We start from the raw sequence: 26,569 nt of genomic DNA, 5'->3' as shown, positions 1-26,569 counted from the left end.
CTATGCTGTGTCAACTATTTAATTTTAGATTTAAAAAGTTTGAAGAAGAAATCTTTAATTGATTTGTAAAATCTTGGCATTTGTTTTGTGTAAAAAAAAACCATGTAATGTCAAAAATTTGATCACAATCCAAATTCAGAGCTGTATCATGCTTGAATGTTTTGTCCATACTTGCCCCAACTGTTCAGGGTTCGACCTCTGCGGTCGTATAAAGCTGCGCCCTGCAGAGCACCTGGTTTCAATTACAATTGAACTTTTTTATATTAATTTGAGAGTTAAGTTATGCTGATCTGTTATACGCATTTGTATCTAATAAACTTGACTAATTTCTTAATTTTAGTCAGACACATTCCCCATTTCCATAATACAATACAATCCTACATAAACGTACAATGAAGGAAAGAAGGAGAAAACAAACAAGATAGAGACGGCAGAAAAGAAAAAACTTGACACGGTCCTAGCGTATGAGTATTTTCAAAAAGTATGGATACGGTCCACATTGTACGCGTACAGTCCAAAAACTCATACTGTCTGGAACAATTATACTGTGATGCCTTTTTAACGTTTAATGGATAGAGGAAATAGACAAAAGGAGAAAGAAAAAAAGTCAAAAAAAAGTTAACATAAACTTTTGTCAGGCGGTTTATGTCGGACAATGTTTGGTTTCTACTTCTATCTAGTTGCTGTGGAAATCAGTTGTCGTGGTAAAATAAAGACTTGTAACCTTGAGCGATGAACTCAGGGCGGATTTACCGATGGGCCCAGTTCATGTCACACAAAAAAATATAATATGATTTTATTGCTTCTGTATCTTCTCATCTAGAGCAGAAATTAACCACTCTTTAACTGGCAGTTAATTAATACCAGCGTCCACATGATCTATGTAAACTCACCAGAGGGTGTGTAAATATGGACACCTGTGTGTAATGTCTCTTTGCAAAAGCTTTGGTGTAAAATACATGTACATGTTGATTTGAACAGTACGAATTTGTATTTGTTTATAATACAATACAGATAAAGATCGACTACCAAGTGAAACTTCTGATCTGTGTTTTAATGAATAGGTACAAATATATGTGTAATGTCGAACGTCGTATTTCTCTTATTTTCGAGAACAATTTTCAATTTATTTTACAACTGTCTCCCCTCTTTCCTCCCGGTCCAGTAAAAATAAATTGACATTTCCTCATAAATAATCATTAATAAAATGTATTTTATTTTCAGAACATCTAATTTGTAACACAATCTTGGACTTATACATTTCTCTTAAAGCCCAAGCATACAGTTATATTTTATGTTTCAAAATTACCATGCACAACATACATGCATGAGGATATGAATAGGTCATCATTTATAAGGATTTGAAGGTATTTACAGATATAAGAAAAATGTGCCAACAAGTAAGTCTGGGAGCGATACCAAAACAATATAGATAATAGAATAGAGGTGATGAACTATAAAGAGCATAATGATTGATCATGGATAGTGCTTGGTTGTTCAACGTCCAGTGGCAGATATTTGATATATGTTAAGGACGATTATAATACAGATCAATTGGCAGGAAAATATTAAGATAAATAGTATAACGAAATAAAAAAAGATATAGAAATATAGAAACGATTTATGGTGTCCCCAGACAACGAGATTCTGGATCCGCTCCTGTGTCAGAACAATTACTGACCATACATTATCCTTTTTGGTGATAATCAGCCGATTGAGCGATTTATTTTTTAAAATACAACTGCGGGCATCAATTCGTAAATAAACAAGATCTTATATATTATTTATTCGAAAATAAATGAAATTATTGAATATTTTTCTGTCATTCTAAAAAAAAACAACACTCAATGTACAAAATTGGTGTCCGAAAAAAGACGACTTCAAGAACATTTACAGATCATCGTATGCTTACGAGTGACAGGCGTGGTGACAGGTCAGTCCCGTCTAATGTACAGTACAAGTCCAGTTTTTAATTAAAAATACAAATATACATATTGGAATTTCATGACTGCCTTTTCATGCAGCATAGGTTTTGCCTTGTCTGTTTTCAATTAATTAGCTCTCTAGCTAATTAGGTCTAGCGGAAAATACTTCACGTCAGGTCGTAAAGGGGTTAGTCACTGCAGTACAGAAGAAAACATGGTAAAACAATAGGAGATGATGATAATTAACTGACATTAATGCATTAAGGAAGGCCTAGATATTGAAATACAATATTAATAAAAGTGGATTTTTTTTATGCCAGAACTGTGTAAAGTGAAAACGCTAGGGATCACCTTGCTTTTTGGTTATTGGATAGACTGAGTACGGGGTTACATTTATTTTGTTTTATGTTGTGTTTGATTGTTTAGTTCTCACTGATATGTAACACATTTTATCCTGCTTCACATTCTCATGTATTTTATCAATCATACACAAAGTAGCGTTTAAATCTGATAGATTGAAAAGAAATTTCCATTTAACCAAATAAGACAAAATTATCGTAGAAAATCAAACACATGATTTTTTTCATATTTTATTTACAATGTTATTTTGATATCAATATATTCAGTTCAGTTTCAATATATTTCCCAATTATATACAAGTCCTTTGAATGAAGAGATAACTTAAACTGGTCTATGTAAAACATAGATCTCTCTGCCCAAAATGAAAGTTTTTAGCAACCTGCAGCATTGTCTTTATCACCGTCTTTGTAAAATGCATTAAAATATGAATTCGGTGCTAAATAAAAAAGAAGTTTTGTATGTGTCGAAAGCCAAATACAGAGATTTTATAACGCGGATTTTATACTTTAAATATAATTACATTGTTGCTGCTTAAAACGTCCAGTGGCAAATATTTCTTTCATAGTCGGGACTAGTTTGATATTTGCCCAAGTGCATCTACTATTGTCATTGGCTATCATATGGAAAAAGTAAAGAATAAACAGCTGCGCCATGAGCGCATGATACGCCCGACGTCTTGTGTGGAAGTTTTATGCAATAATCATAAATAGTTTCTGAGAAAGTTTTAAGCAATAACCATATATTGTTTTTGAGACACGGCGGGGACATGTGAAATCCCCAACCCTGTTTTTTTTTTACAAAAAACTAAATTTCACGAAAATAAAATTTTGAATCAAAACCAAAAAGTATACAGATCTTTAGATTAATATAACAAAGAAGTGTGTAAAGTTTTAAGCAATAATCATAAATGGTTTTTGAGATACGGCACAACATGTAAAAAAACCCTCCCCCTATTTACAAAATACTCAATAACTCAAAAATGAAATTTTGAATCATCACCAAAAAGTATACAGATCTTCAGATTAATATAACAAAGACATGTGTAAAGTTTTAAGCAATAATCATAAATCGTTTTTGAGATATGGTGCGACATGTAAAAAAAACCCTCCCCCTTTTTTACAAAATACTCAATAACTCAAAAATAAAATTTTGAATCATCACCAAAAAGTATACAGATATTAAGATTAATATAACTAAGAAGTGTTTAAAGTTTTAAGCCATAATTAAGAATCGTTTTTGAGATACGGTGCGACATGTGAAAAAAACACACCCCTGTTTTAGTTACAAAGTGCCGTAACTCAAAAAGTTTTAATCTTATTTTCACCAAAAAGTATACAGATCATTTGACTATCATAAGAAACAACTATATTAAGTTTCATGAAATTTGGATAAGTCGTTCTCAAGTTACGGTGCGACATGTTTACGCCGGACAGACAGACGGACAGACGGACGGACAGACGGACAGACAGACGGACAGACGGACGGACACCGGACATTTGTATACCATAATACGTCCCGTCAAAATTTTGACGGGCGTATAAAAACCATACTCGTTGTTATCTGACATTACCGAGCTATAAGTTCGATTTTTCTTTTTCTAGCCCAAATTTCATACACTCTTTTTTGCCATGGTATTGTTTTCTTTGTAACCGAGAGCTTTTCTCTATAAAGATTATAACTTGTACCTCGCCACTCATATAATTAATCGCTAATATATTAAAAAAATCTTTTTTGAGTATGTTACTATCGTACATATTATTGAACCTGTACAAAATTAAAGAACCTTTGTGAGCACGCTCATATACCCCACGTCTTCATATTTTCACTGGAGAAACAAAATCTCGTCGATATGCACAACTACATAGTATGTCCTTATTATCTGAAAAGGTTTCGTGAAATTCTGTTGTGTGGTTTGAGAGGAGTTGCGATGACAAACTGTTGCAGTAGTACATTAAAGTAAATAAGTTCAAAGGGGCGTAACTCCTAGAAAAAAATTGAATCGCAATTTCCCGTCGATATGCACAACTACATAGTATGTCCTTATCATCTGAAAAGGTTTCGTGAAATTCTGTTGTGTGGTTTGAGAGGAGTTGCGATGACAAACTGTTGCAGTAGTACGTACATTAAAGAAAATAGGTTCCAAGGGGCTTAACTCCTAGAAAAAAATTGAATCGCAATTTCCCGTCGACATGCACAACTGCATAGTATGTCCTTATTATCTGAAAAGGTTTCGTGAAATTCTGTTGAGTGGTTTGAGAGGAGTTGCGATGACAAACTGTTACAGTAGTACATTAAAGTAAATAAGTTCAAAGGGGCGTAACTCCTAGAAAAAATTGAATCGCAATTTCCCGTCGATATCCACAACTACATAGTATGTCCTTATTATTTGAAAAGGTTTCGTGAAATTCTGTTGTGTGGTTTGAGAGGAGTTGAGATGACAAGAAACAGGACTGACGGACGGACGGACGGGTCAAAAACATTATACCCTCCGCAACCCGTTGCGTGGGGTATAATAACTAAACTTTGTTGAATGCAGTTATACCGATTAGAATGTTACAACAAAAGTAATATCTGTCAATACCCCGGTATGATGAAAGCTTTAAATGTAACGCATGACCTATTGTCCCCATCGACGGGCAATGCACACCTATTTTGTGTACAATTCTACGGTTGTGTACACCAGTTCTTTCACGCAGCAAGGCTGGAAATAAGAAAAAATGCAGGACAGGAGTTATGAGTAAGAAACATTTGCTGGACAGACAGCTTTGCAAAAAAAAACATTATTTTTCATCTAAGCCATCCCCTTAAAATTCAAATGGAAGCTCCGCCTTGTGAACAGGCTGGTTTCTCCTAAAGATGATACAATAACGTATACGTAAGCGTAAGGGTCGACATAAAAAATTCTATGTAGGATAAAAAAAAAAAAATTTGATTTCAATTGTGTATCCTTGGTTAATTTTTTTATGTCGTCCATAACAATAGACGGAAAAAAATCAAAACGTTGGGTTGGTTGATTGATTGTTGGTTGCGTCCCTAGTGGAAACTATTTCATGCATGTCGAAGACGATAGAAAACAATAGAGTCATGTCCAGTAAAAGAGGCCGTCCGAAAATAAAGATGGGTATCAATTTCGAGAGTATTTTGGATAAAAATATAAAAATATAAAAACAAAATTTAATAATGCAAGACGTAACAACAACTACTTTTTACATAGTCCAGCTTGCTGTACAAATCTTTGTTTTTACATAAACAACAAGAAAATGTGATAGTACACGGATGCCCCATCCGCACTATCATTTTCTATGTTCAGTACCAGTAGACCGTGAAGATGGGAGTAAAAAACTTTAAGTTGGCATTGAAATTAAAAGATCATATCACAGGGAACATGTGTACTCAGTTTCAAGTTGATTTTGGGTTGACATCAAAACAACAAAAACAACCACGACCAAAGTTTTTAAGTTGAAGCGGGGAAGACGGAGGGAAAAGGAAACGAATGAACGGACAGACAGACCGTAACGGACCTCCAGACCAGAATACACAATGCCCATAAAAATGGGCTTAAAATGAGGCATGGAAAGTGAAGATGATTGCAGCGCTTGTAATAAATATCCATAGTTGAAATAAATATTCTATCAGCAAAGGCCCAGCCCCATTTTTGGTGAGCCTACGATGAAAACGCGAAACATAGCGATCCTTCATTCCGTCTGCTTCGTCCGCAAATATTCACTCTGTGGTTAAAGTTTTTAAAATTCTGATAAAAACTATCTTTGATTTCCACCAAACTTTAAAAAAAAAAAAAAGATGTGGTATGATTACCAATGAGACAACTATCCACAAAAGACCAAAATGACACAAACATTAACAATTATAGGTCACCGTACGGCCTTCAACAATGAGCAAAGCCTTTAGCCACATTATTTATGTATGTGTCTGTACCAAGTCCGGTGCCTGTAATTCAGGGGTTGTCGTTTGTGTATGTGATACAATTTTTTTTCCGTTAATTTTTCTATAAATTAGGCTGTTAGTTTTCTCGTTTGAATTGTTTTACATTGTCATATTGGGGCCTTTTATAGCCGACTATGCGGTATGGGCTTTGCTTATTGTTGAAGCCCGTACGTTGACCTATAGTTGTTAATGTCTGTGTTATTTTGGTTTTTTGTGGACAGAGGTCTCATTGGCAATCATACCACATTTTTTTTTTATATTTTACAGAAGCTTCTGACAATCAAAAGATAGTATCGAGAGGAATTTTTTTATTGATTTTTTTTCGTCATTTTTGTTAACAGCAAAAGTAGGCGAGACACTGGGTTCCGCATCTTTGTTAGCTAAGGGTTACGATCCATTCCCGTTCTCTCCACGGTGCCGTAATATAAACGACTGAATTATTCGGATTAGTTCAAGTCATTGTAATTAGTAACACCCCAAAATCAGTCTTCCTTGACATTTCCGGCTATTTGAATTTAGTGCGAGTTTTCCTCGACATTTTCGAATTACCGACAGCTACATGTATATTACCTGTAATATGTTAGGTGTCGTAACAAGTCTTCTATGTGCGCTAATTTGTGTTGTGTATAATGCCACATTGATAGTATCTCAAGATTTCTGCGACTTTAATTTTTCAATAAAATTGATTCCAGATCAACGTTTAAATAATAAAGTTAAACTTATTGTTTGTATAGCATACTACTTTAATGTATAATTTTAGAACGTGAAAAGTTTGTCCGCAAGTGAGACTGACTGACTGACAGTATGTAGACGAATAAGACCATGGAAGTAATATATTAAGTCAATATTGGTATCAAATAAAATATATACGAAAAACATTTAAATGAACTTATTTTGCGTGCCGAGATGAAAATTCACTTGTTGCGGGGAATCGAGTTGAGAAAAACAAAAGTTATGATGCTGTTTTTTTTTAAATAGGTACAAATATATGTTGATAATGTTGGTATACATCTTTAATTGGGATATCTGAACGTGGAGTGGCAAATATTGCATCCGTATTTTACGCATAAATGGACTTTTTTTCGGCATGCTGTGGGTAAAGTATTAATAATTTTTACTAACTTGAAAATAAAGATTTGTATTCTTGGATAGAAGTTTATCGTCAAAAGGAAGTAAAGACAAGTCTCAAACAACTCTTTTAAAACCTGCCATCAAAATACCAGTACCCAGCCTCATGCAAAAAAAGATGTGGTATGATTGCCAATGAGACATATGTCCACAAGAGACCAAAATGACACAGATATTAACAACTTTAGGTCACCGCACGCATGCTTTGTTTTTAAATGCGAAGTAAACCTGAAAACTCTGACGACTGTTTAAATATAGGAAATTAAAAAATTGGAGAAGGTTTAAATGTTTTTGTAACTCACAACTCGACTTTCAGAAGGGGGCTACCACATAATTGTTTCTTTTTAAAAAAGGGGGTTGGGGTGAAATAAAAGTAAATGTCCGGCATTTTTTTTAGTCGTATCTCTGTTCTGCCTTTTTTCCAATTAGCTCCTCCTGCCTTTTTAAAAAAATACATCCTAGTCCGCAGATAGCTCACTAACTTGGAACTCTACCTTAGCAACTCACACACTCGACTTTTGTAACTTTTAGAGATTTATAAGTTAAAATAATAATTGAATATAATTGGTACGATCTCCACGACATGCACCGTAATAAATATTGTTGTTCATGGACGTGTATATCTTACATACGCCATTGAGTTGACTAATAAAATATAAATAGTTAAAGAAGACATTTTTTATGTATTTGAAAAAGGATTATAATTTAGACTTTCATAAATTAATTGCAAATGGACCCTCAAGAGCCTCGATTATTACACATGGAATGTAACACTGAATTGATTTTCCCACGGTCATTTAGTAAGGTCACCTAAGTTTACTGTTACATGAATTTTGCCGCCGTATGAAATTCTCGTGCAAGAAGATAATTGGTGTCAGCTAATTTTAGGCGAACAAACTGAGCAATGTCAAGTTAAAGGTCAAGCTACATCTGTTGACCACTAAGATGTATAAAATTTCGTGCATGAAATTATTAAATTTTCATCAAAAAAAGGGATTATAGATTTTATAGATTAAAATAATGTAATTAAATTTCATAAATTTTATAAACCAAATTAATTGTATACAAATAAGGGAGCTACCATTTGATTTTTATGGGGGGGCTAGGATGAAAAATTTTGTCCTGCTTTTTTTTTAAGTTGTAATCTCTGTCCTGCCTTTTTATTTTTTACTCTATTCGGTCCTGCCTTTTTTTTTACTAGTTATCCTGACTTTTTTTACACAAATTGTCATCCTGCCTTTTTTTTTTACCAAGTTGCTCATCCTGCCTTTTTTTTTTACTCAAAACTCCTGTCCTGCCTATTTTTTTTACTCAAAACTCCTGTCCTGCCTATTTTTTTCAAATTTCATCCTAGCCCCCCCATAAAAATCAAATGGTAGCTCCCTAAGGATAATTTTCAAATTACATAATGTACATTTTACGCGTGACAATTTTTATATAAAACATGGGGGGGACCCACATTTTTTAAGAAATTGATTGTATGTGCGGACCAGAACCTCGTATGCCTGGGGGCACCATGTAAACCATTTAAATATTTTATTCGTTTCCATATTACTATATCCAGAGACATATTGTATTATATGTCTCTGCTATATCGTATTTGTTTTTTACCATTCCACTTTATTTTTTCATTCTTCTGCCAGTTGATATCCTCGTCCAGTGAAACATGCATGAAATATTTGCCACTGGACGTTAAACTATCGACAATCATTCATTTTGTTTCTTTCCAATTTGTCTCCTCAACACGTGCCAATTATGCCCCCGGCCTATGCCCGGGTCAATCCACCACTGGCGGCTATCAACTAGTGTATTGATGTTCTTCTTTATATACATATATACACGATAAAGTCAAAAGAAAACTACTGACAGCTTGAGAACAATTTTAACAAACACAATCTTCTTTAACTGAGATATAAAACGGTACAACAAAATGTAAAATAGAATAAAATTTAAGGAATAAAAGAAAAATAGCTTGACCCCATTCAATTTAATTATAAGCAATGTTTAATAGTTAGATTAAAAGTTAGCAATTTACGTGAAGAACTAGCAGTCTAAGATACTGATATATAAAGTTATGTTATATATATTTCAAATAATGATTAAATGTAAAAACAAGGAAGTTATATGACCTCCTTGGTAAAAATAAATCTTTTTCATTAAGAAAGGTGAATAATACAGGATTCAAAGTAGTACATTTTGAAATTTATTAAAATTTTAGAACACGAACTAATACTTTAAAATAAACTAATATATGATACCAAGGAGGTTATATGAGACCTTCTCATATAATCTCCTTGGTCATACTGACAACCCCGAAAAACGATACAGAACATAGCATGCGTATATGAATAGTAAAACAACAACTTTGTCCAATTACCGTACTTTTTCAAATACAATAGGTTGTTTCTTTAAGAAAACCGCAATCAAAATTGGGGATTACTGAAGGAATACACAGATTCTGTGAATTAACTTTACTCACAATGCGTATGCTTATAAACATGAGATGGAGACCTTACTAAATACTGGTAAATCAACTTTGTTACAGGAAATTTCATTCACCCCGAAATTATAAAAAAACATGTGTTAGATCTGGGAATATATATGTTCCTGGTTAGATAAGGAAATTTTATCGAACATGAACAAAACTATTAACATGCAAATAGACAGGTATGTGAATAAAAATCTTGAACAAAATCAAATGCCACTTAAAGGCATTTTATTCTTCTGTCAAAATTTGGACAGAGACATTTTATTGCAGAATTATATGTCTGATAGTAATTAGATATCTGATAAAATTTCACGTGCCTGTTTATTGTTCACATACCATTCAATAGACACCTAAAATCAAGAAAAGACGATGATCAGTAAATACGGCAACGGAATTTGTATTTATATTCTAATTGATTATTACGCTATTTAAAACGAATCTATGGTAAATTTTTACAGTCGGACAAATCTCAATTATGAAATTTAAAAGTGGAAATAATCTGTTTGATAAAGAAAACAAATTATACGCTATCATGGTTCCTGACTGGTAAAAAATGCGTATTCCATAATTAACAATTTATAATTTAAAATTCATTTGAAACATTTCAATACTAATATCATTACGAAACTAGAACATTTAATTATTATCAAAAAAGGATCGCCGCTATCAAAGAACTTTTTTCACCTGGATTAAGCAATTAACTCTCCTACTTGTCGAATGACAATCTCCTTTGATGTGAACTCAATTCACAAGGTTGATTGTATATGCCTGGGGGAAACAATTTAACATAATCGTCAAGGTACTAAAATTATGAATTTAAAAATGATGTTAAAACTTTAGGATGATTTTACCGATTTCGAATATTTTTCAAAGTCTTCCGAACCATATATATAATAATTTGTATTAATTTGAAAGATACCACATAAACATCATGAACATTATATATATATAATTGCAAAAACTTTAAATTAAAAACAACGTTCACGATACCGATCGCGAGATTTAACTTCTCAATTAAACGGACGTCTGTTAAAGGACCGTCGTTATCTGATGGTATCAGAGGGATTAAAAGGTAAAGGTCAAATCTGCCGAGAGGAAAGACGATTTTAACTGCAGACGGCAAAAATAACTTATTGACAGCAACTTTGAAATACGACAGCTATTTTGAATGTAGAATGTCTATAAAATCGATCTAGTCAATAATATTAGCTGTTGACAGGCATCATAGGCAGTAAGCGGGCTTGATAGCTCTTTGGTTTTTCTAGTGAGGCCTACAAGCTCATCATTAGTATACCATATAAAGAAAAAAGAAGAGAACTTAGACTATTTTAGAAGTAAAAAACAATGCTCACAGAAAAGTCGCTAAAATTGTAACCCTTAAAATTCTTGTCGCGCCCTAAATCCCTCATGGAGATTTTCAAAAGTTGGCAGGTCTGCAATTTTCTTGTGTTTCTTGGAGCTTTTCGTCATCTTTACGTAAAAAGTGTTGGAAATTGTATTATCTATGACAATGATATTACCGGAGACAGGGTTTCCGCTGGCGGTCGCCATTTTCGCAATTTGCGAAAAAATAATAATTGTGGCGATTAAAATTCGTCATTGGCGAAAGAATTTGGCGAAAGAAATATATAGAACGATTTATTTCAGCCATCTTGTTTATTTACTTTTTTCAGGTTTCTCTGACTTTACCGATCAAACATACTCGGAATTCACCTTGAACTCGTTAAGATTTTGACAGAAAATCAATAACCAGCTGATTGCATTCATAGCTATCGACATCAAAGGACTAATTAATAAAGGTGTTGATTGTATGATATGACAAAATGATATAATTAAATGGCTTCTGTCACATGACATAAAAGGGACTTATTAACCACTTTGCGACGCACGTGTTTGAAGCAAAGTTTTTACGCTTCCTCTAATTTTAATGATAGTCCAGAAAAGAAAATTATTGTTATGACGAAAAATGTCCCAAAGCAAGAAAAGTCTCTGATTTAAAACTTTATCATTTAACTTTCATATAGATCATTTATTTGAGTGGGTACTTCAAAGTCGTTTCAGTGACACACGTGTTACAAGCATATAGTTTTACTTATTTACGATGGTCTAGAAAAGAAAACTGTCGTTATGAAGAAATCTATTCAAAAGGTTGGCATGAGAGTAACCCTTCAATGTAATGATTACACCTTACACGAGGGATCAATTCCAAGTGATAAGATACTTCGATTTGTTGTAAAAACCACTTCTTATTTAGGGGGAGGGGGCTAGACAAAAAGGAAAATTTTAAAAGAAAAATATATTTGTGTTACTTGGCGAAAAAAATAATAAAGTGGCGAAAAATATATTGCTTTGGCGAAAGAGGTGGCGAAAAAAATAATTGACCCAGGGGAAACCCTGACCGGAGAGTTACAAATGCTATGTAGTAAGGGATCCTCATAGAAATCAAGATGGCGGTTTTACAATGTAAACAATCTTGAAAATGTGAAGATCGGGGCAGGACAGTAGTGGAAATTTGGACAGGATTTTACTTCCGCTCTTTGAAAAACATGATCTCAAGTAAACTCTAGTCTATATTTAAGAAAATTTTGACAAAAAAGCATGGTTCCAATTTTACGTGATGGCGACTATAATAGTAATACATATGACATGTATGAGTGAGGCAGACATTACCAGTGAAAATATATTCAATTTAAAATCTGTTAAAAAAAAATGGAAATACTGAAAGATCTGAAAGGTTAAAGATGTTGGTTCTGTTGCTAGGGATTTAAAAAGTTGTGACATCATTTTCAATGAAAACAAAGAAACACCATCCTGATGATGTTGCTTTTTTTCTTATCTAAGACAAAGAATCATCAAAAACAACAATTTTACTGACAAAGTCTCATGTCAGACATACGAGACCAGAAGAAAGAAAGAGATATCTGCGCAAATGCAGGAAAATTAATAAGTCCGGAAAAAAAAAGTTAATGATTTTGAGATCATTTCTTCGCTGACATGGTAGAAAAAAAGCCTTAGACTATTTTTTCTACCGTAATAGTGTAATACAAGTCAATTCATGTAACAACTAATCAATAAAATAATCTGACCATGAATTGAATTAAAGATATTTATTTCAATTGAAAATTATGCTGCTACAATTAAAAAGTTAAATTTTGTTACGGGGCAGAAGAAAAACCATGCAGGACATCCAGTTGCATTTATAATATAAATGTATTACACTCTTAGTCTTGCACATTGTAACTAAGAGATTGTGTCAAAGTACTTATGAGTCATGCTGAATGCATACATGTATTAATCACTTTAAAAATGTATATTGTATTTTACACAATTTTATATTTGAAATAATTTAACTTGTTATAAGAAACAAACATATCGGGATGACGGTAAGAACAAGTTATTGTGTTTGTTTTGCATGAACAGTTTGTCACTTTTCAATATCAAATACACTGTAGAAACAACCTCTTATCATAATGTTAAAGTTTTGAAGAAGTGCAAAATGTATTACAAATTACAATGTTAAGTTTAACAAATGTGGATAAGTGTAAAATATATTACAAATAACAATGTAAAGTTTTACAAATGTGGAGAAGTGTAACATATATTACAAATTACAATGTAAAGTTTTACAAATGTGGATAGTACATGGCATCTGTTCATGCAAAATTATGCCTCACACACAAGGTGATTCATTGAGCTATTTATTAGGGAAAAAAGGGGGGTAATGTTCTTGTAAATTTGATGATTTATAATTATTTTTTGTCCTGATTTATTAATGATCTACCGTTACAATGACTTTAGTTCATTAAATAAAACAGAATGTTGCTCAAAATCATATTTCACCAAATACTGACTAAGTCACTATATATACACCTGAGAAAGTCACAAGAATGATAATTGAATCACCATGTGTGTCAACAGGTACTTTAATGGTTGTAGGAAATTAGATTTTTCAGTTATAAAACATAAACATATAATAATACTTATATACATATATTGACCTAGGGTACCAGGTAAATTATGCCTCTTTAAGTTAGTGTGCAATGTAGATTTTTTTTCACTTTCCCATATATTGCTATTGATTACTTTATTGTACAAGTAGTTATGGAGATATTTTAAAGCCAGTTATATTTTGTAAAAGTACATAAGCATTCAGTCATTGTCTTTCCTAAAATAGTATTTCTAGTTCATTGGTTGCAGTACTTGTTTTATAGTATTTTTGTTGAACCTTCAATCTTTGTGATGTGGTGACTGCTTACAAGAAACTAACTGCACTCTTTTTTTTTCACCATTTTTTTTTACCATTCCAAAATGGCAACAACAACAAAGAAACCGATTTAAAACAAATGATTTTGCTAATCTATAGAAATATTGTTCGATTATTATAAATGTATAAAACATTTGGTCTTCTGCCTTCATCTTTACTGGTTCCAATACCATAAAAAATCCTGAGATATTTGCTAAAACACTTATATTATACACACATGTAAATGGGGTAAAACATCTCTTGTATATACTTATTCTAGAGCTGTTATCTAAACAGATTAAATGTTATAGATACACCTAGGCTACAAATGTAAATGCCAATAATTGACTTTATTTTCAGAATAAAAAGATGTCTACCTTGGCTGAGCAGCCATGTTATACTCTGATAAATATACCATCAGATGCAGAGCCTCCAACAGAGATGGGACTCAAATCAGATCTAGGTATGGCATCATATATTGATATAAATCACCATTGAAATGCAATGTGCATGCTTTACCTGTTCTCAAGAAAATGCAAGAGGTGTGGATAAACTACACTTTAAATTTAATATGAAATTTCAATTATTGTTTTGCAAGTTTTTTTGCAATGGGATATACAAACATAAACGTTTTGTCTGTAAGAATCTTCATTTATTGTTAATTCTACGTACATGGTTCATGTTTACAAAGAAGATTAAACAACAAGACATGGTTTGCCAGCATTATTACTGTAATTAAGACTGAATATGTACATGTACATTGTTGTACATGACGTATCTTGCAGTAGATCTTAAATGACACACATAAAACTAAATGAGGACGTTAAAACTTAAAAAAAAGATGTGCATGTATTCGGTGATTCACATTCAGAAAACTTTGATATTAAGGTTGTTGTTTTGATATCATTCTTTAATTCAATTTTGATGGCTGGCTGATCACTTGCTGATTATTATGACCTCCTGAATGTGCGGTCTTGAAAAAGACTAATCATTTATGTTTTAGTTTTACTTTGATGATCGATATCACAGTATAAAGTTTGTAGACAGTTGCATTTTAAATAAAGGCATTGAAAGAAACTGATAGAAATTACTTGTAGAATTTCAATTTTCTAAAATAATAGTATAATAATTATATTGAATGATATTTTTTTTTATTATTAGAAAAGGGAGATACCAAAACAAAGATTGAAGCTCTGAAGAAGACAATACAGATGATACTGAATGGAGAGAAGATGCCATCATTATTGATGACTATTATTAGATTTGTCATGCCTGTACGAGACCATACCATCAAGAAAATGCTGTTAATTTTCTGGGAAATTGTTCCAAAATATAACCCTGATGGCAAAATGTTACATGAGTTCATACTTGTTTGTGATGCATACAGAAAGGTATGTAAATGATAATCTTGCTTTTTCTAGGGCTTTTAAAAAATAAACTGAAAATAAATTACATATTAAACAAATGCATTTTTTTTCTACAAGGACAAGTAAGCCCTGCATGTATATTACATATCATTATGCATATAATATCGTATGTGTCTTTTTGAGTATTTCACTGAATAATGTAAATATTTTTACTGAACATGCTGAAAAAAGTACAGTTAAATATGCATCTTTTGGGGAATTTGTCATCCTTCTAAAAAAAAAATTGGTTTATATATGTAACGATATATCGAATAAAATTCCAAATGCTTCTTCTTTCAGGATCTTCAACATCCAAATGAATTTATAAGAGGATCAACATTGAGATTTTTATGTAAACTGAAGGAAGCCGAATTATTGGAACCATTGATGCCAGCTATCAGACAGTGTTTAGAACACAGACACTCTTATGTTAGAAGAAATGCTGTTTTAGCTATTTATACTATCTATAGGTTTGTACATTCAAAATTAAAACTGTTGAAAATTGTGTGGAAAGCTAAATAAAATAGCTCTGGTCAGACAGATTTTATTTCCAATTACAAGTTAAAAGGGAATTTAGAAGTTATATGGTGTTGTTTTACCAACAGATTATTATGCCCCCACCGCTATAGGCATTACGTTTTACCCTTGTCTGTATGTCCGTCTGTCTGTTATCCAAAGTTGTTTTCATTTAACTTTGGTTTGCCTCAACCAAATGTTATAAAACTTATAAACGATGCTTACTACCACAAAACACAGATCATGTTTGAAGTTTGGTGGTGTCACTTTAACTGTTCTAGAGTTATTCCCCTTTCCAAATGAAAAAAAATGAATTATTTGTTTCTTTTATCTAACTTAAGTTTTCCACAACCAAATTTTATGAAACTTATACACAATAGTGATTATACTTATTACCACAAAACTCAGATCATCATCAAGTACAAATTTGGGTAGTGTCACTTTTACTGTCTAAAGTTATGTCCTTTTATAACTTTATCATGTGGTTATATGATATGCAAGTGGGGGCATCATCTGTCCCATGAACAAATTCTCCATTTATTTTCTATTTGATAAAATGTAGACCTGAACATGGTATTTTTGGTATAGTTGCAATTTCTATTAATGTATTCATGATATTTTGCATTTTCTATGAATTTCTCTAAGCAAGTGTTTCATATAGCCATTTTATTTTCAGTGTTGTCTTCACTTTGATCATGTTTATGTATGATGAGAAATATAGAAAACCATCTATCAATTTTTTTGTTTGTGTGTCTTAATTATATAATCAAAGCAGATAGAAATAACTATCTTTTGTAGTCCACATCATACTCTTAAGTCTTACATGTATCTGCTACACATTTTATACTTTTCATCAGAAACTAATTAAATGTCAGCAGAAAGTTCTGAAGGATTTGTTTTATTGATAAATTTTATTTTATTTGTTTAGCCTCAGTGGCTGGATGGTCATCACTCTCCTGACAACACTGAGGTTGTGAGTTCCAAGGTAGTGCTTTGGATTCAATTCTTGTCAACAAGGATTGCCCGTTTTCCTTACAAGGATCAGTGGTTCTTTTCACACACTTTGGCTTCCTCCTTAAAAAAAAAGGACCACCATATAGTGCTGAATGTGTTGTTCAACCCCCAAAAGATCAATCTTGAGATTGAGCTTGATTCATATTGTTTAGCATATGCAGAAGGTGTGACTTAATCCACATTTAACTAATGAAACCAGAATATAGGTGTAGTAGATAGATATAAGAGGATGTAGTAGCAGTGCCAATGAGACAACTCTCCATCCAAGTCACAACGTGTAAAAGTAAACCATTATAGGTCAAAGAATGGTTTTCAACACCATCGAACAGCAAGCTATAAAGGGCCCCAAAATATGACCAGTGTTAAACCATTCAAAAGGGAAAACCAACAGTCTAATCTATATAAAAAACAAGAAACACTTATGAACCAAATCAACAAACAAAAACTACTATTAATTCACCAGAATATAAGTGTAGAAGATAGCATCAGTTATTTGCATTTACCATGATTCATATTGACATTATAGTTGAGGACATTTCCTTGGTGCATGAGAGCTTACCTACTGTCAGTACTGACATAATTTACAACATAACTATACTTGTATACTCTCCAAATTTAGAAATTATTAGAATCTTGTGTTCCCACTCCCTCAGACAAAGATGGAATAAGCTTTTCTTATTAGGTTTGTTTGGGTCACATAGCACTCGCATTCAAATATATTTATTAAAATTAAAAGTGAAATATGCAAGTATGATCTCTAATTCTCTTATTCTTTTTAAACCTTTGTAAACAGTTGCACTACACATACTAAATACTGTAAAAACTAAAGCCTCAAATTTTTTGTTACATTTATTAAGAACTATGCTGCTGACATACATGATACTTATATAATAAAACATAAAGACTAGCACTACATAGACTGATATAAACTAATATTGTATTCCATCCAGACATTTTATAATAAAAAAAACACTATGTAAGATGAAAATCATAAATAAAAAAAAAGTATAAAAGTAAAAAATATACTTTTAAAAAGTTAATGTTCAACAGTTGTTCTAAATAGAATCATAAAATAAAACTATTGCACTTACCAGTCATGTCGATTTAGAAATAGGTTTGTATTTAAGTGCATCATGATTGATTATCTTTAATTGATAAAATATACAAAAAATTAAGTTGTAAAAATCATATTGTTTATTTAACATTCATTTTATTATGGAGAGACCCATATTATTCAATTAAAGTGCATTGCAAAATATCAAATAGAAATGTACTTGTAAAAGTTTGACATTGGTTACGTAATATATATATATAGTCTGTTATACTATTTAATACAGAATTTCCTAAAAAGAATTGATAAAAAAAGCACCAAAATTGTTTCTAATAACTATACAAATTAAAACTAGTTCCTTGTTAAAAATATTTATAAAATCAAATAATAACAAGAAAACCAAAAACATGATATAAACCAACTGTATTAAAGATTTTGATCAACAATTTGGATATAAAAACACTCATTTTTTGTCATTATAAAATAGTTTTTGCAGCAAAATAAATAATCTAAAACAAAGCAAGCACTAAACTGGTAAAGTAGAACAGTGACTACATGTAATGTTTTGAATAAAAAACACATCATGCCTCCAAATTACATATTTTGCATCCTGCTTTCTTAGCTATGCCCTCAGGACAACTGGTACCCTTACCCCTGACTGGTACATCTTCAAACAAGAACCCACCTTGTTGGTACTTGATAGCATTAAGATCTATATTTTCAGTATAAAACAGTTCAACATGAACATTTGTTGTGACAAACACACTCCATTCACCATGCTCCAGAACCAGCTTGACGAATGGATTGTCATATTGGTTGACCATAAGTAGTCGTCCCCTACAGTATTTATCAGCACTTGAGTTTGCTTCTGTGATGACTAGGGTGACATAATGAATGTAAAAGTTACAGTAGAAATCAGCAAAGTAGACATTAGATCGAAGATTTAGCATCTTTGGTGCAAAAACAAACATTCTACGGGTGCCAAATATGGATGTGGGAGGTGGTTTCAGGGTTTTGGATTCCAAGAGTGCGCTGAAGAACAATCCCTCCAAGTTTTTGTTGATGACTGAATACCTGTCCCCATTGTTGTCCTTCATATATTTCCTCATGATGCCATTACTTTTCCAGAATATATCCTCAAAGTATTCTCTTGGTTTGTTTCTGTAGAAAAATCTTATTGGAGCCATTATGTTGTTTCTCCCGACAAATTTTCTTCCCATATTGTACAGCTTTTGCAGTTCTGTTTTTGTCATGTCTGAAATTAAATAAAGGTAAAATTAAGGATCTATTAAAATTGTCATCAATATGAGCCATAATGTTAAATTGAGTTGTTATCTTTTTTAAAACAAGAATAAACATGATAAACAAGAATAGTTAGTGTAATTGTCAAGAAATATGAAAACATAAATTGTTTTGAAAAGGTTAACCTTATTAAAGATTTCGTGTTTGTTATGCTTAAAAAGTAAAACATCAAGATGAATACACATCTTGCCTGCTCATAGCAAAACTAAAAACCTAAGTTTCATAGATCACATTTTAACATAACTTGTGTTTGATGGTCATGTGAATGTTACAAAGAAATAAATTCTATGGATTCAGGAAACTTACAATAATGGATTTTAAATTTCATGTTTTTGTCGTAGTCTGCATACAATCCTATAGAACATATGATATTCATTGAACATTTAATTTTGTGGTCCAACTCAAAATCAAGTGTACCCACAAAATTCACAAAAGTTGGTATCCAACAAATAATAATGAATCCACGTGCATAACCTTATGTGTATAATATCATAATCTTACACGCAGTAAAAGTGTGTATCTTTGACGTTCTGAACAGCTGGTAATTCTTTGTAAATGCCACTCCAGACAGTGATTTACATCTAAAACTGAGTACATGATCCCGAGAGCTGGAGGTACACCCATAGTATGTCATGCATCTGTACTGAGAACATGGCTTTAGCAGAAATGGGATACTCTTAAACCTCCAGATATTTTCTGTAAAGAAGAAATAAACTTCTTCTGATTCCTTGTCCTGCAGGATGATAAATTTAGAAGTGTGTTTTCTACTTGATGGTTCAGTCTTTATCCAGTATTTGGAACCTAATCTGTGTTTAACAGCTATCTCTGCTCCTTTCTAAACACACAAATAAATATAAATTCTAACAATAAACCATGAAAAGTTATCCATTAGTTTGTGATTGAGCTTTTGGTTTTGCCATTTGATTAGGGAATTTTGGTTTGAATTTTCCTTCAGAGTTCAGTATTTTTATAATTTTACTTTTGAGAAAGTCAGAAATGTAGTATGAAATTGATCTTTGAAAAATATCTATTAAAAAAAAATACTTTAATAAGAATTTTCTTTTAAAAAGATATATTCCTTTTTTTTTACCTTTTTGTTTTTATTTACCATTGCAAAAGCGTTCGTACATGTATATTCCTGTAGAGCAGAAAACAAAACTTTAAATTTTACTTATTTATGAATTAATTAGAACTTTAGTCTTGAAAAATTTAGTATTTGATATTTAATAAAATGTATGATGTAAAAATGATGGTATCTAAACTTACATTATCTGCCAAGTCAAACAACTTTGAACCACAAAGGGATCCTTTACTCTCTGTGAGATTCAGTTCCATGCTTGACATTTCTGAGAGAGAAAAAAATATGTATCAAAAATAATGATGTTGTTGTAATAAAACCAATTCCACACATTATTAATTTGTTCCTGATGAATTTTTCTTAGATTATTCAAAAAGAAGACCTAAGAACACTATATGATATATCTCCTCCACATCTTTATTGAACTAATATATACTTATTGAAAACAAAAAGGCAGAAAGGAAAACATTGTGGCAATATATAGTTTTCTTATATTTGATCCAAAAAATAATTTTGCAGAGTATGTCCTACACTTGTCTGTCAATCCCTTTTCTGTCACCTGGATTGAAACTTCATTCCTTGTGGGGTTTCCATTATATTTGAATAGATTATTATCCTCCAATGAAATATTACCAGAAAATCAATTGATGTTGTTAATGTCTGTCTTTATAACATGGATTGGGGTACTTGATATGTGTGGTTGATTTCATAATGTGTTTGGAAGTGTGACTATTAAATAAATGATATTTATTTGGGTATGTTACTATTGCCTATATGGTACACAATCAGATGGAATAAACAATACAAAGTAAATACCTTCTTTTATCTCAGTATATCCCTCAGTTCTAACTACATAGTACTTCTGACTTCCCTTGGTAACAGTCTGCAGACCAATCAGCATCAAGGTCAAAGGTAACGTGTCTTGGTCAGTGTTCAGGTCTAGATATAGGTTTTTGTTATTTGGATCAAGGTCAAGGACTTTAATGCAGGTATTGTCTTTAGAGGTGACCATGATGAATAAAGAATCAACATTTTCTGGACATTGCAGTTCCCATTTAGAGAAATCTGTGTTTTCACATGCTTCAAGTTCTTCTACTTGGTCCTGTAAAATATACATTCTAACTAAATTTTTGAGAACTACTAGTAGTTAAATGTGTATACTTGGAAGAAGCATGACCTTCTTTAGACCACTGTTCCTTTTTACCAGATGCATATGCTTAAAACAGAGGTTAGCTTTAATTGGAGGGATTTTTGAACTCAGTGTAAGACTAGTAGTTCTTCATTTAGTTATGATGGTCAAGCTGGTCTGTAGATTATTAAATGAAGGAATAGGGTTTCATTTGCAGTTATTGGAGAAAAGTTTATGAATATATTAAAAAGAATCCCTAAATTTCATTGATTTGAAGAATTTTCTTACTTATTGATTATTTCAATTTGTTTTAGAAACTTTGACTTCTTGATTCCTGATGCACCAGAATTAATTGCCAAGTTTTTAGAAGGAGAACAAGACATGTCCTGTAAGAGAAATGCATTTATGATGCTTATTCATGCTGACCAGGTAAGATTAGCAGTGTAATACACGGGAACTTCTTTTTCTGATATTCGTTCTGGCAATTGTATAACACTTGAAATTCAAATATTTCAGCCTAAGTGCATTAGCAAAAAGCTGGATGCTTATATATAATTAAATATAGCTAAGAGGGTTCTTGGTCAGATTTCTATCCAGAGAAAATGTTGTCAACCAAAGCAAAGCAAAGATTTGCAATGTTTTTTGCAAGGGTTAGCAAGTTGCTCTTTCACTCTCTCAGCTAAATATATATATATATATAAATATTTATTGAATTATACTGAATGTTCTTTTGTAAATGGATTTAGAATCATAGAATTATTGCTTGAGCAATGTGTGAATAGTAAAATATAATCCTCATATTAACCAATCAAAAACTGTCATTTTCATGTTTATAATCAAATAGTTTCCCCCTTCTGACTTTGCACAATGTAAGCTCAGCTGTGTAGAATTTATTATTATTTTATTACATGTGTAGTTGCCTACTGATGATTGACACATTTAAAAGTTCACATTTATTTGTATGTTAAAATTAAAGCCGTTCAACACTAAATGAAGACTACATAGTTACCTTGTGCTAAAACAAATAAATTCTAAGATATCTTTATTTTATTCTAGGACCGAGCTTTGAACTACCTAAGTAGCTGTATTGACCAAGTGAATTCTTTTGGAGACATATTACAGTTAGTTATAGTTGAACTGATTTACAAGGTAAGACAAATCAAACAGATTTTATATATGGAGAAGATGAATGATTGATGTGTGATCTAGTTGATAGCTCACCATTCTAACAGGGCCAGTATGCACTGTAGCCTTCATTTATTGTCCACTCACTTTTAAAATGCCTGGTTGGGTATTCAGGACATAAAATGTCAAAATGTCTTCTTTAATTAGGTAAAGGTGTCTCATTTAAGTGATAAATTTAAAATGTGTACTAGATTTATATTAAAGACATCTGAAAATTGATAATAGGATTAAACAGTGCAAACACAATAAAAGGTCAGACAGTAGTTGATTTTTGGAATGATATTTGATTCCTCTAATTGAAAAACTTCATCTTGAATCAATGTGGTTATTAGTTCAACATTTTTCAACCAAAAACATGGTACCAATTTTACATGACTGCAACTATAGGCATTTAGGAATCAGTGATTATCTATCTATCTTTAAGCTATCTAACTGTCCAAACTAACTTTGTCAATTTTGAATAACAAAATATCTGTTGAGTTTTTGTTGAATTATTCCGCCTTAACTTTGAAATTCTGCATACTTTTCAGACTGAATTTTTTAGAGTAACTGATGATGCTCTATTCTTTATCAGATGTTCATGAAATTTTGTACATAGTAAGTTCTTAATATGAAGATGCCCATTTTAGGAGGGTGTCCAATTCAAATCCCAGAGTTGTCCCCCTTTGCACATTTTTGTTTTGTTTTTATGAATAGATTGAAATAAAATCAACATTCATATACCTTGAGGTATTTGTGCTGCTCTGCAGACAGTTCTATTGTTTTTTTCTGACAGTCAGTTTGTTTATGATACACGAATGAACTCATCTCAATGCTTTATTTGCAGATTTTAAACTAAGATTTATGAAGGCAACACATTTTAGCACTTGTGATCTATAATTTGTTTCTCCTGTTGGCAATGTTTTCAGTTGAAATCCTATGTTCTTATTAAAATTTTGAATTTTAGAAGCATTATTAAATGAAGAAACATTCTTGAATATTTTGGTGAACAAAATTTCAACTTTAAATGTAAATTTTTGACATTTTTTTTCACAGTTAGAGTGTAAATTTAATGTACAATTCTTTTCAGACTGCGAACTATTAATTCAAACTACAGATTAATAGAACCTTTTTTGATGATTTGTTCAGGGATTATAGATTCGTTGCATATTTTTCATACCCCAGACTGATAACTTATGCAATTTATAGTTAATGTAAAAGAATGAGAAAAAAGTTATGCCAATGATCTGAAATTATATTTGTATTTAGCACTAGTTTCCTCACTTTGAACTCTGCAATGAAATAATTCACTTACCCTAGAATTCTGTATTGTAACTTCCAAGTCACTAAATTGATTAAAATCACAAATCCTTTGGAAATCAAAATGTTTTGGAACAGTCAGATTTAAATGTTTGAACAGAGCCATGGTTTGTGCTCTGTGTTAAAATCATAAATGACCACTCTTGATTAAGGATTTTACTCACTGAAATCTACTCACAAGGTCTGGTTATGGTCAAGTGATTTATATAGGTAAAATAATGTGAGTCTATGTTTTGTAAACAGTAAAGGCCAAAGACTTAAGAAATTAAAGAAATAGAAAGCAGTGAAAAATCTAAGGGGATAAATTTGTATTTTTATGAATTTTTATGTTGTTTTATCATCTTACACTACATTTTATGTAGACAACCTTGAGTTACCTGGCTTGTCATTCATGTAGCAGTGGATTTTTTTTTATCTGTCACAAAAATTCAAAAGGAAGGTTAAGGTTATGGTTGAAAACTAATTCAGGACTATACAGTTGATTTAAAAAAATTGTTTTTTACATTTTGTATATAATTGAATCATATGTAATATTTTCAATATCTTTTTATTACCTTGTTTAACATTGTTCAAGAAGATTTTTTTTTATAATTTCAAAATACTGCAATTATATTGTCTGTCTTTATAACCCTCTGATAGAATATAAAAAGATGGTTTGATTAAAAATTTAAAAAAAACAAATATATATAAAATATATATATATAAATTGGTTGTTACCTTATTCATTATTGATATCAGATGTAAGACCATCACATGCACGGATCAGATGAAAAAAAGTCAGTACTGATAATAAGTGTAAATTTCCAATGATAACAATACATTTTTTTGATCTTGCAAGATAATGTTACACAAATGCACAGTTCGTACTTCCGTTCGTTTGTCCGTCTATTCGTCCGTTCGTCTGTCCCGCTTCAGGTTAAAGTTTTTGGTCAAGGTAGTTTTTAATGAAGTTGAAGTTCAATCAACTTGAAACTTAGGACGCATGTTCCCTATGATATGATCTTTCTAATTTTAATGTCAAATTAGAGATTTTTCCCCATTTTCACGGAATATTGAACATAGAAAATGTAAGAGTTAGTGGGGCATCCTTGTACCATGGAGACATTCTTGTTTGTTATATGTTGTCATATATTTGTCTGATTTATATAACCTTTTTTTCAGAGGTTAGAACTCCCCATACCAAATTCTTAACAACAGAAAATATAATATGTATCATTTTATCTGTTTGCCTTTGAGTGAAACATAAATTCTTTTTACTTTCAGGTTTGCCATGCCAATCCATCAGAAAGAGCCAGATTTATTAGATGCATTTACAACCTTCTGAACTCTTCCAGTCCTGCCGTCAAATATGAAGCAGCTGGTACCCTGGTTACACTGTCCAGTGCTCCAACTGCTGTTAAGGTAAATGGGTATTTCCCTTATAAGATGAACTGAGAAATATTTTTTGTTTTTCCAATTTAATTCTCATCTTAGATATGTCTTTAAATTTCTTTATCGTAATTTTGCACTAAAATGAAATAATGTGTTGGATTAAAACAAATTTTTAAAGAATATGAATCTGTAGATGTGTTTGATCTGACCAAAAAGTTAAAAATTGTGATAGCACTATTATATAATGCGAAATCATCTTTGATTAGTTTTCATAAATACTGTAATTAAACTGCCAAAATTTACCAGTAACACTAACCTTAAACATAAGTGTGAGAACTTTTGAGGACTAAGGTTTGAACAAAACAGATAATGTTAATCAATTTATTTTAAATAAAGTTAGTTTTCAATGGAATACTTGTGCAATTTAAATATTGTATTACTATGTTTTAGGCTGCAGCCAGTTGTTATATTGAATTGATTGTAAAAGAGAGTGACAATAATGTCAAACTGATTGTTCTGGACAGACTGATAGCTCTCAGAGAGGTGCCAGCTCATGAGAAAGTTTTACAGGTATGTGTATTGTTATAGTGAAAAAATCTGAGTTAAAAATCCTGTAGTTACATTATGATTTTACTCTTTTCAGTGAGAAAAGTGTTCAGGAATTTTTTTTTATCAGTTTCATGGAAAGGAAGAACTTCATCCATAAAAAAACATATTTTTCGAATCAAAAAAGATATTCAATGAAGGATAGTTGCCAGAAGTTTTGTGTAATGATGATAAAGCATATTGCTTATTCTTCATTTGTATAAGGGTAAGATTTCTGACTTACTTATCATTCAAGCTCATATAAATTGTTTCTTTCAGGAATTAGTAATGGATATACTGAGAGTATTGAGTGCACCAGATCTGGAAGTCAGGAAGAAAACACTGGGATTAGCATTGGATCTGGTAACCTCCAGAAATATTGAAGAGGTATGTCAAGGGAGATAATTAATAATAGATACAAAGTTTGAAGTTTCTTCATTGATAATATAATACTGTGGAATCATTATTATTTGTGGGATACTTAATTTTCTAGATTTCTTAGGTCCAAGTGAACTAGGAATGTTGTATGTTCAAGGAAAATAAA

General features: G+C 31.6%; 2 protein-coding genes across 4 annotated transcripts in view; one reads left to right on the top strand and one right to left on the bottom strand.

The window, feature by feature from the left end:
• The window catches only part of LOC143047967 (coatomer subunit beta-like), a 44,955-nt gene that overhangs the window by 8,481 nt on the left and 9,905 nt on the right, over positions 1–26,569 (top strand). Inside the window, exons 2-9 of the mRNA XM_076221344.1 lie at positions 14,450–14,552; positions 15,251–15,480; positions 15,796–15,965; positions 21,900–22,014; positions 22,642–22,734; positions 25,333–25,470; positions 25,891–26,010; positions 26,305–26,412. Of these exons, the coding sequence (XP_076077459.1) occupies positions 14,459–14,552; positions 15,251–15,480; positions 15,796–15,965; positions 21,900–22,014; positions 22,642–22,734; positions 25,333–25,470; positions 25,891–26,010; positions 26,305–26,412 (1,068 nt within the window). The 5' untranslated portion in view covers positions 14,450–14,458. The remainder of the gene's footprint in view (positions 1–14,449; positions 14,553–15,250; positions 15,481–15,795; positions 15,966–21,899; positions 22,015–22,641; positions 22,735–25,332; positions 25,471–25,890; positions 26,011–26,304; positions 26,413–26,569) is intronic.
• LOC143047968 (phytanoyl-CoA hydroxylase-interacting protein-like) lies at positions 18,577–24,874 on the bottom strand. Of its 3 annotated transcripts, none has more exons than XM_076221346.1 (5): positions 22,807–22,960; positions 21,273–21,558; positions 20,645–20,724; positions 19,880–20,213; positions 18,577–19,331 (listed from the first exon to the last, which is right to left on the bottom strand). In XM_076221346.1, exons 1-5 carry the CDS (start codon positions 22,840–22,842, stop codon positions 18,658–18,660), a joined length of 1,410 nt encoding a protein of 469 aa, XP_076077461.1. In that variant the 5' UTR covers positions 22,843–22,960; the 3' UTR covers positions 18,577–18,657. The 3 variants fall into 3 exon arrangements, with proteins under 3 accessions (XP_076077461.1, XP_076077462.1, XP_076077460.1); XM_076221347.1 differs by lacking the exon at positions 22,807–22,960 and adding an exon at positions 24,787–24,874 and having other exon boundaries at positions 18,578–19,331; XM_076221345.1 differs by lacking the exon at positions 22,807–22,960 and adding an exon at positions 24,065–24,229 and having other exon boundaries at positions 18,581–19,331.

This window comes from Mytilus galloprovincialis, chromosome 10 (genome assembly GCF_965363235.1).
Source record: "Mytilus galloprovincialis chromosome 10, xbMytGall1.hap1.1, whole genome shotgun sequence".
Classification (NCBI taxonomy): domain Eukaryota; kingdom Metazoa; phylum Mollusca; class Bivalvia; order Mytilida; family Mytilidae; genus Mytilus; species Mytilus galloprovincialis.
This window is presented reverse-complemented; position numbering and strand designations above follow the sequence as displayed.